The following is an 18,559-nucleotide window of genomic DNA, read 5'->3' as shown; positions in this document are numbered from 1 at the left end:
AATATTTAAATGAAGGATGGTGATGTCTCTGTTGAAGGTACTGATCTCGCTCTTCAGTTTGAAATGTAAATCAAAGCCGGATTTAAGAGTTTTCGCTCTGATACGGCTCGAAAAAAAAAAATGGATTCACACTCGCGCTGAATGATTTATAAAACAAACTACTGGTACCACTCGAAGGTAGGAGGTGGCTTTAATCCTGGGACGCCAAAATGATATCAATTTTAGAAGCAGGGCCCTCCTTTTTTATGGAAATATCAAAAGATTAACTTAAGGTAATGACTTTTACTCTTCAAAAATAGATGGATACCCTTCAGGAAATGAACACTTCAAATATAAAAAAGCCTTGATTTTTCAGTTACGAATGTGTGTGATGTAGCTGAAGCATGTGCAGGCTGATTGAACGAGCAGGTGTCGCCCGTTAAGAGATTGAGGAGCAGATGGTGAACAGAATCAAGACCGAAAAGGAGAAAAAAAAATAAAATAAATGCCGTGTTGGTTTCTCAAGTTTATTCGATTTGTGGTTATCAAAGACAATGCCCAAGAACATAAGTTATGAAAAAAAGCCTTCATGATGGGGACTCTGAGTTTGATATGACATAGCATTATCATTTTTAAACATATTTTTCCTCATTTATTTTAAAACAGCAATGTTAAAAGTAAAAAACAAACAAACAAATAGATGGACAGAAGAGACAGCAGAGATGCTGAAAAAGGACATTTTTCTCGGTGGAGTGCTTCTTTTGGTGAGCCTCAAGTCGGGACGGCTCCTATGTCTGTGGTGTGTGCGTGCACCATGAGTTCACCAAACTCCACATAATCTTACCATTGTTCACTAGAGGTCACCAGCGGAGTGACTGGAGTTTGATCCAAGTGCTGAGGGCTGAGGACAGTCCCCCACCGTCGCTGCCAGTCTCCCGCTGGCCACACAAACACTATTCAGCAGGGAGGAAAATAAAAACACACACTGCTCACCAATAACCAGGCACCAGGTCGTGACATGGCCCCCTTAGACTTAAAACAGCACACACAGGCTCACTTGGTCACACACGCACACATTCGTCCGCACACGCGCGCGCACACACACACCCACTGTACAGTATACAATGCACAAGCCCCACACACACACACACACACACACACACAAAATTAAGACCGTTAAAAACACTCAATAAAAGCACAATATGGTATTTTAAAAATAATTGCACATGTAGAGACGAGATGGAGGAAGCACAGTGAGTGGAGCAGGTAGGAGGCGGAGGAGGAGGAGGTGGGGGAGGGGCAGCGGTGAGCATGGTAAGAAGAGGATACAGTACATTCAGTAAACAAAAAAGAAAACCCAGGAGGAAAAAAGAAAAGGCAAGATTAGAATCAAAACCACTGAAAAGAATTAAATAAAAATCAAAACACTTTTTTTCCAGTTCGTCATTTTTTTCTCCCCCAGTCATTGATTCGAAGCTAACCCTGGGGTGTGCCAGTCTTACAGTAGTCCCCCAGTCGTGTCTCTGGAGAGCGAGCTTGGTCAGTTGTGTGGATTTTAATTGTTTTCTTGCTTTATTTTAAAATCAATGTTCAACGTCTAAAATCTCTACAGACCCGACAGACGTCAGAGAGTCGGGCGGGGGAGTAGTGGTAGGGTGCAAGTCTTCCATGACCTGACATATGCACAGGCATTTACACAAGTGCACACACACACGCGCACACACACACACACACACACACGCGCTCCTTCGCGCACACATACATACACACACGCGCTCTCACATAAACACACAGAGTGCATTCTCATTCCTATCACCCCTGGGTGCAGGCTTTTTCTTTTCTTCTCAGCTTAGCGCACTAAGTACGCCTCTCTTCTGTACAAAAAAGCAGCCTCCTTCCCTGGAATCGGAGTCTGCGTGTTTCTCCTCACTCCTCCTCTTTTATTTTTTTCATTTCTTCTTATTACTTCTTTTGAGAGTTGAGCAGTTTGTCTGCCTCGGGGTACGTCGGGTACTTCACCGTCTCGATTTTCTCTTTGACCTTGTAGGAAGGGTAGAGGCCCGTGCGGCCCAGTTTGCGGTTGATGCCTTTGGAGTATCCGTCCCAGTGGTTGCCGGCTACGCCGATCACGTCGCCAGGCTCCAGGGGAATGTCCTCGCTGTTGCGCGGCTGGTGGGGGTATATGGCAATCTGGTTGTGGGCGTTTTGACCTCCGAAGTAGTAGATGTCATCCAGGGAGTAGAAGAAAGACGAGGCGTCTGGATGCAGCATCTGCATGATCTCATAGGCCACGCGGCAGACCTGAGACGGAGACAGAACCAGGGATTATTTTCATACTTGGATCTTTAAATGTACATAAACGTTTTTGTATGGGTAATAAAGCTGCGGAGACAAGAGAACACGCAGGATGAGGGACAAAAGGACCTCTTACTATAAGACATATCCTGGTAAAAGAGGGATAAAATGTGCTAAGCGACTCATTCCCGTCAGATCTTTCAAGTGGACTAATAAGCCCAGAGTGTGAATAGGAATTATGAGGCTCACACTTTATTTTTAGGGCTGGCAGGAAGCCCGACTCACGTGTTAAAAATGATGAGAATAATGGATGACAACTGCCACTGTAATGTCAGAGCCATAATAAAAGGGCTAATCGCTTCCATGCTTTGAAACGTGAGTGAAAATGAGACAATGAGGTTGTTGACAATCACATGATCGTAATGATCAGAGGGGTTCTGGAGACATCAGGTGATAACCGTCAAGTCATTGAGAACAAAAGCCTTCGTCACATTTGACCGGAGCTTGTTTTCCAAAGCCCTGCTCACAATTCACAATATGATCAATATCTTTTTGTTTTTATCGGATTCATTGTCTTGTTTATTTATCATGCTTTTTATTGTTTGCTTCACAAAAATGTATAAAGAAACCTAAAGCAATAGCAAATAATGTAATAGATAGGTACAACAGCAGGTGAAAAGTTTGTATTGAAAAAACAAAGTAATCACAAACAAGTGTGGAAGAAAAAAGTTGACAAAAAGGGAGGCAGGTAGTAAATAAATAAACATATACTGCATGCAAACTCTGCGTTTAAGGCGTGTTTCAGACAAAATATAACAATAAACAATACAAATAAAACTAAATTAAACACAAAATCAATCTGAAATAAATGTGGTTTATTTACAAAAGAGTAAGAAACAAAATCTGAAAAGAAATAAAAGAAATAAAATAAAAAATGAACTACAAATACAATATGAATTAAATAAAGGTTGCACCACCTGTCTGAACCACATTGTTAATTTAGCAACAAAAAAATAATTAATCTGAGCTTGAAAGTCCATTATTTCTGTAGTTTATCTAGTTTCGGAGAAAAAAATCGGCTTTTATAAAAATACATTTTTAATTAGAATTTTTTTAATTTAATTTAATTGTGCAGTAACAAAGATTTACAGACTAAGCAAACAAAGAAGAAACAAACTAAAACATGAGAAAGGTGAGTTCAAATAAACAAAGACCAAACTTGGACTAACAACCACCCGCTACACATCCCCCCTCCACCTTTATGTTATATTAGTCAGCATAGCGACAAACAAACTGAATGACAGACTCCAGTGGTCTATGATTAATGTAAAGAGGTACTGATGTACAACATGGATTCACATGAAGAGGGAGCCCAGGTGTCAAGAAATTCAGCTGTTTGGTTTCCGTTAAACATTAACCGTTCCAAAAATCGGCTTTTGTCATGGTAATTGTTCAGGTGTTATCACGTGACCGAGGCACGGACATTTGCTCATGTGACAACAGGTGGTCGCATTTAGGTCATGAAATCACAAGTGAACCATCTCCAAGAAACTGATGAAGACCATGTGACTGCTGAAAGCTCGACAAAATGTTATGTGTGTTCATTTGTGTGCATGTGTTAGTTTGAATTTAGTTAATTACAGTCAGTGTGTATTCAGTAGTATGTAAAGGAAGTCTAATAGGAATCATTATGACAAATTCATCAATAAAAACAGGTTTTTAAAAAAATGAAAATAAATATAACTATTTAACAACAAATGCCATAAAACAACATAAAAAATATCAAAATAAATAAAGAAATAAGAAATAAAGCTCCACTTCCTGAACTGTTGTCATCCCAACATCAAATCCATCCAAATCTCCAGTTTCACACATCGATCATCATCTAGATCAAAACATCGTTTCATGGCGTCTCCAAATGTGAACTGAGGAGGGCGGACTGACCTGTGAGGAGAAGGTGCAGACCAGGAAGTCGGTCTGAGACAGGAAGTGGATGTCCAGGATGACCCCTCTCAGAGAGTTCTCGGTGTAGCGGTTGTGAAGGCCCGCCGACCACGAGATGGAGTTATCACTGATGAACTCGTAGTCTGGATACCTGGAAGGGACATTAAGTCAGTTCAAGTAAAGAGAGACGAAAAACAAGACTCACACTCTCTCACATCCACTGGACACACTCACAATGGACATTAACACACACACACACACACACACACACACATGCACACACGCACTCCTGGACACTGACTTGGTCTTGGCTTCCTGCAGCAGGGACGGATCGTCAGTGGCCAGGTAAACTCGTTTCTTGTCCACGTGCACACGTCTGGCCAGATGTTGGAACTGCTCCTCCACATGCAGCATGTACTCCTCAATGGGGTGGAAGGCTGCCTCCGTCCCCACTTTATCTGTCCTCCTCACGTGGACTCTGCAGACAGACAGACAGGGACACAGACAGGGACACAGACAGGGTCACAGACTTTACAAATACAATGAATGAGAAGCTGTTCGTTCCATTTCACTGATTTCATTTTCAGCTTAGTTTTACATCATTTTTGATGACGTTGGTGTTGAGTTTTGGACAAAAATGCAAACATTTAGGCAGTTTTTTTTCCTTTAATATTTTTTCATTGCGACTGACAGAGACCCTGCACTTATTCCACAAACTCTCTTCTACTTGGGCTGCAAGAACTTCCTTTTTCACACCACCGAACGTTTGTTTGTGCTGTAAAGCAAAAACAGCTTTAGAACCACCACTGTAAGCTGCTTTAACGCTGATCCGTGCACTTTTTCTTCTTTTTTCCCCCCCCGCAGAAACGCACCCATCCTAAGCCTGAATTACGCTGCGAGATATCAAGTAAAATAAATGGCATCTTGTCTGCTTTCTCCGAACAAATTTCTGTGTTTTTAGACACATTCAGGAAAGATGGCTTAGAAAAAAAAAAACTTTCTTGGATACAAAGGATTTGCACATGCTCGCACCGTTTTGTCACATGCGAAACAAGAGGGCAACTTTTATACGCTGTCCTATAACATTGTCTTCGGAGCGGATGACCTAAAAATGAATCATAATTAAGGAAAAAGGTGAAGGAAAATCAATAACTGATTCTAAGCCTTTGAACAGGAGTACTGCTGATGTACACTCCTGTTCAAAGGCTTAGAATCAACTGCTACAGAAATGTTTTCTTTCCTTCAATAATGGCTATTTTGACCTAGATAAAAACACTACAGTACATTTGAAATCTGTTCATTCCAGCTTGTTATAGGCGTTACTGTGCACTTGACACTGAAACAGGAACCAGGAACCAGTTAAATCTGCACTAATTTTGATGCTTAGCTTCCAAATTCTTTTACAATGGCCGGTGATTTCTTATATTCTTATTTAACTGCTTTACTTATTTTTTCAAAAATACATTGCATACATTGGCACATTTACTTATTTATTGAGTCATTTATTTACTTTTGATTTTCGCACTTTCAGTCTTCCATAGAAAAGAGCATGGAAAGAGTTCTCCTCTCAGCCACCCGACTGTACCGAACAGGCTTTGTGTGGCATGTGGTTCCATATTACTCATGTGTGTTTTTTATTTAGAAAGTTTTTCATTCTTGTTGAGAAAACCTCGTTGTCGCTCTACAGTCTGTTTTTTTTTTTCCATCGTTGTGTATTCATGTGTGGTCACATTTTCAAATACTTGTTCACAACAGTGGTTCTTTTCTCTTTTTACACTTCAACTTGAATGGCATATTTTGGGAATCTTCCTATTGTTGTATAAATGCAAACAAAAGAGTGATGGGACAAAAGACAAGGATAAAAGGCAAACTGTGACAGAGAGAAGAAGCTAAAGAAAGACGGACAAAGAAATAACATTCCTGTATGTTTTTTCAGTGTCCTTGTCATCGCTTTCAGTAAGCAAGGATAAAGAGTGTCGTCACCGACTGTACATATGAGAGAAAAGGACGACAAGGGATGGACGTGAATGGAAATATTTCGGAGACATCCCTCAATCTGACGGAGGCCCAAACACAATTTTATCCCATTCGCTGCTACTACATCCACTGCTACTACTATTCAATTACAAAACTATTGAGCCACATCTGCACGCTGACTCCTGGCCTTCAGGGGTAAATGAAATTCCTAAATCTAAAAGGAAAAAACACATTTTATTTTAGACTTCACTTGTTGAGGGAAAATTGAGTATTACGTGTCCGCTTTCTTCACATAGTTCCATCTGGGAGTACAACCATCAGTCGGCTTATGACCAAGGAGCAGCTCCACTGGAACATCTACGGTCAGGAACCTTTTATAAGTAGAGTATTAGTCTTTTACTTCCCCAAATCAGGGGTTTCCCAGTTGATTCAGGGCTTCAAACAGCTTCCCTAACCTCAAGGCTGCCTCCAACTCTTGTGAGAATGAGGAAGCGGTGGGAAAGGTAGAGTCAGAGGTTCAGCAGAGGAGAATAAACAGGCTGCACCTAATTTCTACCACTTGCCAGTGATCAATCAGAGACTATTGGGGATGCTCGGCGGTGAAATAGACCCTTTATTTACGCAACAAATAGATCTCAAAGAATGAAGTGAGAGCAAGTGGGTGGTAGGGGGGTGTCGCAGTCTTTTATTTGGCTGCGTCTCTCTGATCAGACAGAGGTCTCGACTCCAGGCTTTTCCATCTTTTGTCCACGTCCCTCTCTTCTGCTGCCTCGCTTCTTTCATGTCTACTGTTTTTTGTTCCTGTGAACCCTTTTTTCTCTTGCCCTTTTCTCTCTCTGTCAGAGCAGCAGAGGCCGCGCTGAGGCATTGCTTAGCTCTTAACCGTCTCCTCCCTCCTTCGGCACCCTCCTAGCACTCTCCCACACAAGTGCCACAATAATTCAATTCATTTCTCTCTATTCATACAGTACTGGCAAGGCAGGGCGATCCTCATGGTAGGCGTAAAAGCATACATTAAAGACATCAAACACACCCACACTAGACACAGCAAGTGCTGATTCTCAGCTGCCTATGATGAAGAATACAGCAACTCTGGGCTACCTGGCTTTCGAACCGCTGCATCCATTAGCATTTGAATCTGTAGGAGACATCTCATACCATCACATTTACATATACTTGCAGTAGAATCGCTGCTTCTGCAACGTGTACTTTGACATCAAAACATGTCAAAGTTCACTTCACAGCTCAGAAGTACAGATGGGTGTCAGAGGCCAACAAGACAAGTCTTAATAAGGTGATGGGTCACCGATAGCTTCTGGAACAACTTCAGTTCTTTTAGCACAGATCGTCTGTGGAATCGGAGAGATGAACACTGCTTTTCTTAAGGAAATTTCCTCCTGGTGTTTTGATGATGGTGGTGGAGAGCACCATCTCTTCTGGGCAGCTGTGGCTCAGGAGGTTGAGCGGGTCAATCAACAGTAGAATGGCCGTTGGGTTGATCCCCGGCTTCAGCTGCAGGTCAAAGTGCCCTTAGCAAGATACTGAACCACAAATAGCTCCTCTGCTGTGACTGGCTAAGCATAGAAATGTCCTGAGGCGCTTTAGCTTGGAAACGCTGCATCGCTCCTGATGAGCACGTCAGCACCTTGCAAGGCAGCCTCTTCCATCAGGGTATGAACACTGCGCAGTGCTTAACACAGGATGGCTGCGCAGCTGTGGTGGTGCAAAAACATGGGTATTTGACGACCTGAAACTGACACTGAAAAAATCAATGATATTTTTCAGAATCACTTTAAAAGTTTGCCTTCATAGTGTTGCTTTAATTGTCTACCTTAATGCACTCGCGCTGGCTTGCCTAGCCTTTCTTTTCTCTCTCCCAGCATGTGTCTGCTCTGTTGACTTTCTTTGTCAGCAGTATGTTTTATAAAGTCACCCAAAAAAATACACCTCTTAGATTTTTTTCACCACCGATTCCATTTTCACAAACAGCAGGTGAGCCGCTTGTGGAGGAAGCTTTTTGGTTAATTATGTAGCCTGTTGAAACTATCCAATGAGGCACCAAATGACATCGCAACAACCAGGGCGCCCTAATAGCTCAGTTGGTAGATACGGAGGAGCTCAGGGTTAGAATCCAACCTGTGGCCCTTTGATACACATCACCCCCCCCTTTTCCCTGCTTCCTGTCACTCTACACCTGCTCTAACAATACAGCTGAGAAAGAAGACACAAATAAACAGGTGCAATTACAAGCTTTCATGACATAAGTAGGCTTATATTAAATAGGAGAGGTTGCATCACAATCAGTGTGTGTTTACAGGAGGGATATAATACCAGAAAACATCTCTCTCTGTCTGTTTCTCTGCAGAGCATGTGTGAATGTCAGCAGACAGGAGGTGCAGAGCGAGGGCAGACTGTCCACTACTTCACTGATTCAGATGCTGCTGGTGTCTTGGACTGATATAAACAAAAGTGTCCCTAAATATACCTTGGCGGGGCCGCCCTTGTAATGTCTATGTGTGGGAAACACTGGCCTGTGACAGTGGTGTAATGTAAAGTACATTTACACAAGTGAGTACAATTTTGAGGTACTTGTATTTTCCTCGAGTACCTCCATCTTCCGCTACTTTATACTTCCTCTCCACTACATTTTGGTGGCCAAATAGTGCACATTTACTCACTTTATTTATTTAATAACTTTAGTTACTAGTTACTTTGCTGCATCAGAGACAAAGAATCACATTTTCAAATGTATTTATTTTATCTGCAAAGTATTAAATATCAGATCAGATAATCAGCCAAGGCAATAATCAGTCGACTCATAGTGTACAGTATATAGATGTATGTAATTATACGCATGATTTTATTTTTTATTTATATATATTTCTTTTAATATTATTTATTCGTACTTTTGATACTTCAGTACGTTTAAAATCAGAAACTTAAAGACTTTTACTCAAGTACTATTTGTAATATTCTAACATGCTATCTTTACTTTTACTCAGGTATGACTTCTGAGTACTTTTTGTATGATGTTCATATCACATCATACATCGAACTCAAACAGTGAGCCCTTATGTCTTGTATGGAAGCGTCTGCACTCTCTGTACCCTCATCACACACATTTTTTCCCTTTAACACGTCACTTGTTTATATAGATATAAAACCATGTGTTTAAGTTATGCAAAACTTAGACTTCTCCACTTTTGTGATACATGTGGAGAAGAACTAAATTAGTGGAAGTAGAGATTTGATTATAATTTTATGAGTTAATGCCGCACTAATCAATATTTAATATGAAGAATGAAATCAATTGACTGCCTGTAGTGATGAAGGATCCTCATTGACTCTGCAGTTCCCTTCCATCTTTCAGCTCATTGTTTTTTATTTTAAAGCCTGAAACTTTTTTGGTTCACTCTCACTTCTCAGCAGGCAGTTGGGTTTTTTTTAATGTTTTTTTTTTAAAACAAAAATAATGTTTTTTTACCAGCTCTGTGCCAAATTGCTGCCCCCGGACAAAGTAAGTAACTAGCTGGTGATCATAAAGGAGCCATTTAGCAGCTAACAGCCAGATATTTCCCTCAGGAGTCGACGGAGACCAAATTATTTCATTTAGTGATTTGTTCTGTTCCCTGCTGCAAGACGACGTCAACTACTGCCGTTTGTTGTAAATTGGGCTCTCTTGCAACAAGCAACGGAACAGAAAATCTTTAAATATGAGTTAAAAATAGCGAAAATGAATATTAGTTGCTGATTAAGCACACTCAAAGTTAGGGGAAAAGAAATAAAGAAAACCTGAACTACAAAGTTTCTGCTGCAAATTGCAAAATTATATATATTTCTGTACTATTGATTCTTTAAAAGTTTATCTGATTAAAAAACATATACACAATATATTGTATTATTTATTAATACAGAATAGACCTGACACAAGGTATCATAAAAGATTTACACAGTAAATCCACCTCTCGCCATGGCGATAACGCTGCTCTGGTATCTGCAACCGAAGCACTAACCCCACTCTCTCTCCATCCTTACTACCATTAGGAAGTATTAAATGGTGGCAGGATGGAGCTGTGCTGATAGCTGCTTTTGGTCGCTGGCTTCCAGCCTTCCTGCAGCTCTCGTCCTGAGGGAGCAGCAGGGAGAGAGTGGTGGTGGTGACTGAGGCTTGTAGGGGTCGGCTGGGGGTTGCTGGGTGCTCTGGGGACAAGCTGCCTTCCTATGCCTCATGGTACTCTCTCCATCAACCCCTGTGTTTCCCACCGCTGCCGCCCTCTCGCCTCGACACTGTGGATCTCCTTCAAACCCACTTTTACATCTCACATTCACTCCCCCCCCATTGCTGTTTCATGCACACGCATATCGCCTTCCCCCCACAGCGCTGATAGAAGCACACAGCCGCTTTGTTGCAACATCAGTGCAGAGTGGAGTGGATGAGGAGGGAAGGGAAAAAAAAAAAACGGGATAAAAACTTTGTTCTACCCAGCACTACATTTCAATAACCCTTTCCCTAGTGATATGGAGGGAGAAAAGGGATGGGATATATGAGTGTATAGAGGGGGGGGGGGGACACAAAGAACAGTGATAGAGATGTGCGTAACACTGTGAGAGCAAGAGAATTGTGGGTACGGATGTGCGCCCGGGGAACGCAAGGGAGAGGTGAGTGTGAAATGTAAAAATCTGAAAGATGTTGAAGCAGGATGAACAAATGAAGACGGAGGAACGATCACAAATGAGGGGATGTGAGAGGACGGGGGAGATTGAAAAAAAAAGTTGGGATGAGTCACAGAAAATAAAAAAGGGGGAGGAGAGTCAAAGAGGGCTGGGAGGAAGCGGCGGCAGCTGCTGGAGTGATGAAAGGAAAAGAGGTAGAAACCAAAGAAAGGAGCATCTGAGAACAGACGGGGAGAGATTGTAACAAGAGGGAGAACTAAGCAGAGCAGGACAGAAAAAAGTGAGCGAGAACGGCGACGATCGCTCGCAGCAAAATGTTAAGAAGAAGGTGAGGAAAAGAAGAGCTATGAAGGGCGAGAAGCTGGCACCGAGACTATGAACATATGGATGTGAGAGCTATGAAGGGCGTGACAGAACTAAGCCGGGCTGATTCACAAACTACGAGAATATAACTCTTTGCATTCGTTTTAAAGCACTTCCTCTACCGGGCGGGTGGAGTCAGCCTCATGGGACGGTGCTGAAACTTTACACAATGTCAGCAAAGTACCTGAAAGTCATTTCATATACTTTCCCATGACTGACATCTCACCAGTCATCATGTGCATCGTCCTGATATGGTAAATCCCCTCCCATCTCCTAGACCGACGTGGTTAAAACAACTGAAGAGAATTATACGCAAGGTATTATTTATCCCCGTTTGAAGACAGCTGGAATTATTTATGAGTCACGAGAGGCTGGCAGACAGCACATGAATGTTGACTGAGCGCCTGACAGGGATACAGAGAAAAATAAACGAGTAAATAAAAAGCTAAACGTGGCCGACCCATTTCTTAGAAGCAGCTGTCTAAAGTGGCTTACGCTACTGTGACTGCATACATTCCCGCAAGGGGTGGTGGCCCTCGTGGGAATTGTGCACGTCACACTGATGAAAACTTTTCCAATTATTCTAGACTGGACTAAAAGAAGTCCCAAGTCAGTTTCAAGCCGCGAGAGCAGAATCTCTGGGGACGGCACAATGCTGAGTCATCACAATCAAAGCAGAGACAGTATCAAAGACTGAAATCAGACCTAATAATGGCATATTTGGAACGGGCACTATCATCTCATCTGCACCAGGCATTTATGCCAAGTTTCATGAAAATAATATCTAGGTGGTGAGCTCTGATAATAGGACACTGAGGTGCTTTGTACTGAATGTAGAGATCATCCTGCCTGCAATGCGGAAGTGCAGCTCCATGAGGATAAGGACGGCATTATTCTGGTTTTCAGACATGTTGGCCAATCCTCCACTTTTGTCCAGACTGATATATCTTAGTAACTATTATTTAGTTTACTAGTATTTTGCACATTCATGTTCCCAGAGGTTGATGCCTGCTGACTTTGTTGACCTCTGGACTTTTTATCTGGCACTACCAGCAGGTTAAAATGTGGTTTTGAGTGAAATGTCTCAACAAATGAAGCAAAAAAGTTCAGTCACGGAGAATATTCTTTTGCATGTCATTCCACCCCGTCTTTCCATCCTGTCAAGCATGCTCACTTATGATTTCCTGCTGTCAATTGAGATCAGCTGTTCACATTAGCCGGGCACCTCTATCCAACAGCACAGCGACACACCTACATGTTCAGCCTATCATCTTGTTTCTATCTTTTAAAATGATTCTCTCCCTGCATTTCAAGTTCATTCATGCAGCTGTTTTGTGCGCCCTCCTCCAGCTCCCCTAACCCCCAACTCTTTGCATTTTCACCAGCTTCATCATTTCATCAGTCTCAGAGTCATCAACCATCACCATCACCAACACAATCACCATCACCATCACCAACACAATCACCATCACCATCACCATCACCATCACCATCACCAACACAATCACCATCACCAAAACAATCACCATCACCATCACTATCACCATCACCAACACAATCACCATCACCAACAATCACCATCACCACCACCACCAGTGTCGGGACTCCACTGGGCGATTTTTCTTGCTGATGCTGAAGGCAGACACCCCTCGATAACAAAATCTCTGTGTAGAGGCTAACGCCTAGGACAGGGGTCTGCAACCTGCAGCTCTGGAGCCACATACGGCTCTTTTGCCCCACTGCAGTGGCTCTCTGTGGCTTTGACATTTTACATGAAAATGAATAATATATATATATATATATATCATCATCACTGCTTTAGGCCTACAGTGATTCTCGCATTCTCCTAAAGTAAAAATGCGTAGCCTACACACAGAATTGTATCTGTTCTATCAAGTTGTGATTAATTGAATGATCCTGAGTTAACACATTGTGTTTAATGCTCAAGCCCGAGGGTTGATTGCTGTATGTGGCCGAGGATAAAAAAAGAAGGATTAACTCACACTGAAATGGACTAAAATAAATTTAATCTGTCCTGTGTTATTTTTCTTTTACTTTTACTGCCTGCCACTATGTGTTTTATTTATTATCAAATGAGGCTACTTTTTATTTTGTACATTTTCACAAACACAGGGAGGACTTAAGTAGGTCTGCATATATAGTTCTGTATTGCTACTCTATTTCTATTTATTGTAGGTTAGTTCTTTTATTTCATAAATGCACCAAAACATGGCATCATTGAAATGGAAATGCAAAGTTCAAGTACCTTATACTGTAAGCATAAGTAGCCCACTGCAGAGTTGCCACATCATGTGGAATTATAAATGAATGCTCATTGAGGCTATTTAATAATCTTGATAGGCTAATTTAATTTCATTATAAGACACAAATATGTTTTGCAGCTCCAGACATATTTTTTTGGCGAGGGACGGGGGCAAAAATGGCTCTTTTAATCGTTAAGGTTGCTGACCCCTGGCCTAGGACTTCATCCACTTGTTTCTCCTGATTGAACTATTGTTAGAGATATTCATGTCCTACTCAGGATGATTTAAAATAACCTTAACCTTTCATTTAGCAACATTGCTTTCAATGTTTAATGACTAAAGCAAACAACATTCCCATCGGCTTCAGCTGTACTTGCCTTTATTGCGAATTAACAAATATCAGCATGCTAACGCGCTAAACTAAGATTGCGAACAAGGCAACATTAAACAAAAGGAGCCTGTGCTTTTCAGCTCGTAGCCTTTTTTTTTACACTTTGGACTCTCTATGATTGGACTTCTGCAGACACTTTTGACACTGATAAAAAGCAGCCTAAGACCCATTTTTTTAATGTGCTTTTGCTGAATTTGTTTTGTTTATTTTTATTTTTGAATCTTCTTTGAGCCGCTTGTCTGTTTCTAATGTCTGTTCCACTGTCTCTTTTTTGTTTTCTTTCATTTTTGGTGGAGCGCTTTGTGATGTCTGTTCTTAAAAGGTGTGATATGAAGGAACTTTGATATTTTTAATTATCATTATTATTTTGCTGAAAGCCCTCATGGAGTCTCTGGCATGGCTGTCGTCTTTTTCCAAGTGTCAACAAAGATGAAAAGTTTTTAGTGAGTCAGGAGTGAAAACGGATCAGTTGGGACTATTTCAGCAGTGAATTAATACTACTGATTATTGATGGCACGTATGAGGGGTTAACTTAAAATAAAAACTACTAAACTGTTCCTTGTAATAAAGGAACATTTCTTCCAGTGCAACAGCGTGGCTCATTTATGTGGTTTTTGTTTGTTTTTTTTAACATGGACTACAGTTAAATAGTGGATGTAGCTTTTGGGTCAAGTGTCTTTTTTCAAGTCTTCGTCAATACGGCACGATGCTCATTTTGTAAATTATTTCATGCAGTTGGTGGTCTTACAATCTTTTTGACAATAATGGAGCTCAGAGAGTTTACAGTATATCAGCCTTTGATCACACAGACAATAATCTTGAAGGATATAATGAGACTATTTTTGGTGTTTTCATGAGATTTGTTGACAGGAGACATTGATGTATAGAATATCTCCAGTCTTATCCTTTGATTAACAGAGGCTACTGAATATAAGAAAAGGTGTCAGTCTTTTCCGTGCATGCATTAACTGTGTGATAAGCTTCTCTTTCCTTGTTTTGTTTAGTTTCACTGATTTTAAAAGCAGCTATTTATTCAGTATTCTGCTTTTTAACTGCTTGAACAAAAATATCACATCAGGATTTGGCATCAGCAGATCCTCAGTATTAAATGACTTAGATTGAACTGGAGTCTGAAAAACCTCATGGGGACATTAATACATGAAACAAGACAGAAGCAGACGTATCATACCACCACAGAGTGATGAGTACAGAATGATGAAATGTCTTTAAACAAGTTGATTTGCATGAATATGAGCCCTGTGAGTGTAGAGCAGGGAAGTAATGAACAGGCAGACGCTTTCTAAGGAAAATTTAAAAGGTAAAAAATTATTCAAACAAAACCAGACCATCAAATTAAGTTACTTTTAATACTATTGTATTAACCCCGTATTAACCTCACAAAGCACATTTGTATTCCACCACAGCCCTCAGGGCTATGTCTTTGTTTTCTTCTTCCTATGCCTTCTGTTTGCTTTGATTCTGAAGCACTTTGTAATGTACAGTAATTGCAGAGATATGCTATAGAAACAAACTAATTATTATCGAAGTGTTTATAACTAGAGAAAAAAGAAAAAGACAAAGCCACACACAGTGAGAAGTGATATCTCAGTGTCCTTACCCGATGATGGGGTGTTTGAAGCCCAGCTTGGCGGTGCTCTGCTGGATCTCCTTCTCCAGCCAGGCCTGTGGGCGCACCAGGTACTTGACGAACTGGGACACCCACCAGACGGAGGGGTCGCCGTGAAGACGATGCAGGCGCGGGGCCAGGTCCTCTGGGATCGCCAAGGGGAGGTAGGGTGGCCGAGGGTGCAGACTGTCCACGATTGGCAACTCCACAACTTGGACGTCTTTATCGTGGGCCTCTCCTGGATGGTGCAAAGAGGGGCACGATGAGTACGCCCAAGATTCAAAACTTATTCAAGATTTTTGACAGCTCAGGTCAAGGCTGTAACTAATGATTTTGTTTTTCATAATTACAGCAAACATTTTATGTTCTACTAAAGGGGCTCTATTGAACTTCTGTGTTGTGCTGGTTGTTAGTTTATGTTAGCGGACTCCATTTCTAAACTAACGTTAGCCACTGTTGCTCTCTGTTAGATGAGCGGAGAGAGGCACTGAGAAGAAGTCACATCCTTTGGACTATCAGAGTCCTTCACAAAGAAATCCACAGTCCAGCAGCATCAAACAAGTTAAACTAATCATTCACAGGCTTGTAGAGGCAACCAAAGACATGGAGGAGGTCTCATTTTTTCACGTCATGTTGAAATCCGCTCATATATAGCCAAAGAAAAGGGATTAATACAAATTATTACATAGAGCCCCTTTAACCAGTTGTTTTGTCTTTCAGATATCGGACACAAGTACAAAATGGTCTTCATAGTTTCCCGGAACCCAAAGTACTGACTTCACATTGCCTGTTTTGACTGTCCAACAGTCCAAAACCAAATTATATTGCAAAGCAGAGTGAAAAGCAGCAAATGCTCACATATGCATCCATTAGCTACACCCACTCAGGTAATGGTGAGACATGAAATGTGATCCAAGAAGGACAGTTTGAGTAGTATATCTTTGATTTTTAAGACACCAAAACACTGCACAGTGGTTTATAACACCCTGAGACAGGACTGTCAACAGTGGAAAATGGTTAATCTTTAATAATTAATTAATCCTTTGTTGTGAATCAACATCACAATGTGTGCAGATTAACTCAACTCAGCTCTTTCACATTTACATGTGTTTTTTTTTGCGTTTTCGCAGCATTCAAGCTAAATGTTCAGATTGCAGCACTTGATAAATATTAACAAAGTTGCCACTCAGTAGTCTTTCTGCCACTAAGTCATTGGAACCATGGCGACGTCTGCCTACTGTCACACTGTGTGCATAGACTCTATTGAGCTATTCAAGTCACCTGGTGAAAATTCCTGTATTTAAAAAAAAAAAAATCACAACATATATCACAGAAAATCAAAATGAATGTCAGTTTTTTCCCCAATATATTGTTCAGCGCTTGTTATGACCATGGCGAGGTAAACAGGAGAAATACACTTTTCATATTCCCAATGTTGTGTCCAACAAAAGTTCTTTGTCTTGTTCCAGTGTTTTTATACTACTGTGTTTATTTTCTTCACAGAGATGCTATCTCTGCCTCCTGCCCGGAGACTACAGATTAAATTAGCATATAGCTAACTCTGGCACACGAAAAAGCTGTGCACTGTCCACACAAACAAACAAATAAATAAATAAGCTCTCTGAAGTAAATTTGTGATATTTGGGGATGTACACAGTAAACTGACTTGACTGGTTCAAACCTCATGTGAGTAAACTGTCTGTAGGATTTAGAAAGCCAGTGCCTCATTTCAGTTCTGAAGGAAATCAGATGCACCTGTTCAGGAAAGACACATTACAGCTTTTATTCTTTCCTCTTTTGTTAAGTAAAAGGAGTTTGAAGACATCAGCAAGTTTTAGCATAGCCTTCAGTAAAATCTGTCGGTTCTGTCATATAACTGACAAAACTGATAATCATCTGTAGGTTGTCAGTGCGCGATACTCTGTGAAAAATAAAAAAATATTCTATTGTGAGATATTTCAGCATTATTGCTCAGCCCCATTATATCCATTCCTGTTCTGTTTCCAGCATGAATCCAAACCGCTCCAACCTTGGTGAGTCCAGCTTTTGTGATTGACAGCTGCTCTTTGCATGTCCTTGCTTAAAGGCCAAGGTAAGCTCCTTTCTATCAAGGCTGTGTTGGGCCAGGGGCTGATGCAAGGACCTGGATTGGAGGGATTGGGGGTGGGGGGGGCGGGGAGGGCTGTTGGTCAGTCTGGCACTGGCCCCTTCAGGCTGAGTCCTGCTTGGCAGAGGCCCTGGGCAGAAGGTTGAGCATGGCTGATTACGAAGGTCACCTCTCTGGGCAGCAGAAAGCTCCCCCCGTGCACTGCCAGCCCACCACTAAACATCAAGGCCAACTGTCCGTACACAAAGACACACTCATGTGTATGATGCACACCTGCACGTGTCAACAAAGGTGGAAAGCATACAAGCCGACAAACACGTGTGTACCAACCCAGAGAAAACGGATGAACATGCACAGGTCTTGTGAACAGCTGGGTGACCTATCTAACAGTGAGAACTAATGGGGGTTCAAATAAAACAACAATGAAAAGAATGCACACACAAACACACACACACATACACACACACATACACACCCCCCCCACACACATACACACACACACAGCCCCAGTTAATCTCATCTCACCAGAAGGGATATGCCTGGCAGACGAAACCTTCACTCTCTTTCAGTCTTAAAACCCGAGGAGAGTTTTTTTTGTCCGTGTGTGTGCGTGTGTAAACCCCTGATTTACGTAAAAACAAGTTGGAGGCCTGTGCTCTGTCAGGCTAAAGTGGCTTCTCTAACTGCCAGAGACAGGCCCTAATACGGCTGCAAACACATCCACGACACACTTCCAAATAAATGGCATAATGACTCATTAAAAATGGCCTTTCACAGAAAGGGTACATAAAAAAAACACGTTAAAAACAAGGACAGAAACAGAGGCTTCAATTTGTGTGCGTGTTTGCCTGGGCATGAACTGAATATAAATTGGTATAAGCATTAAATATTGAACAGAAAAAATATTCCCAGGCCTGTCTTTGCTTATATAACAGCAT

At 41.4% G+C, this 18,559-nt stretch overlaps 1 protein-coding gene across 2 annotated transcripts in view; it reads right to left on the bottom strand.

Annotated features, from left to right (window-relative positions):
* Window positions 1–492: 492 nt before the first annotated feature.
* The window catches only part of fut8b (fucosyltransferase 8b (alpha (1,6) fucosyltransferase)), a 95,194-nt gene continuing 77,127 nt past the window's right edge, over window positions 493–18,559 (bottom strand). For both annotated transcript variants that reach the window (XM_073493456.1, XM_073493455.1), the window contains exons 7-10: window positions 15,506–15,752; window positions 4,520–4,696; window positions 4,219–4,369; window positions 493–2,280 (exon numbers count right to left, since the gene is read on the bottom strand). In XM_073493456.1, the coding sequence (XP_073349557.1) occupies window positions 1,942–2,280; window positions 4,219–4,369; window positions 4,520–4,696; window positions 15,506–15,752 (914 nt within the window). In that variant the 3' untranslated portion in view covers window positions 493–1,941. The remainder of the gene's footprint in view (window positions 2,281–4,218; window positions 4,370–4,519; window positions 4,697–15,505; window positions 15,753–18,559) is intronic.

Source organism: Pagrus major, chromosome 22, assembly GCF_040436345.1.
Source record: "Pagrus major chromosome 22, Pma_NU_1.0".
NCBI classification, from domain to species: Eukaryota; Metazoa; Chordata; class Actinopteri; order Spariformes; family Sparidae; genus Pagrus; species Pagrus major.
This window is presented reverse-complemented; position numbering and strand designations above follow the sequence as displayed.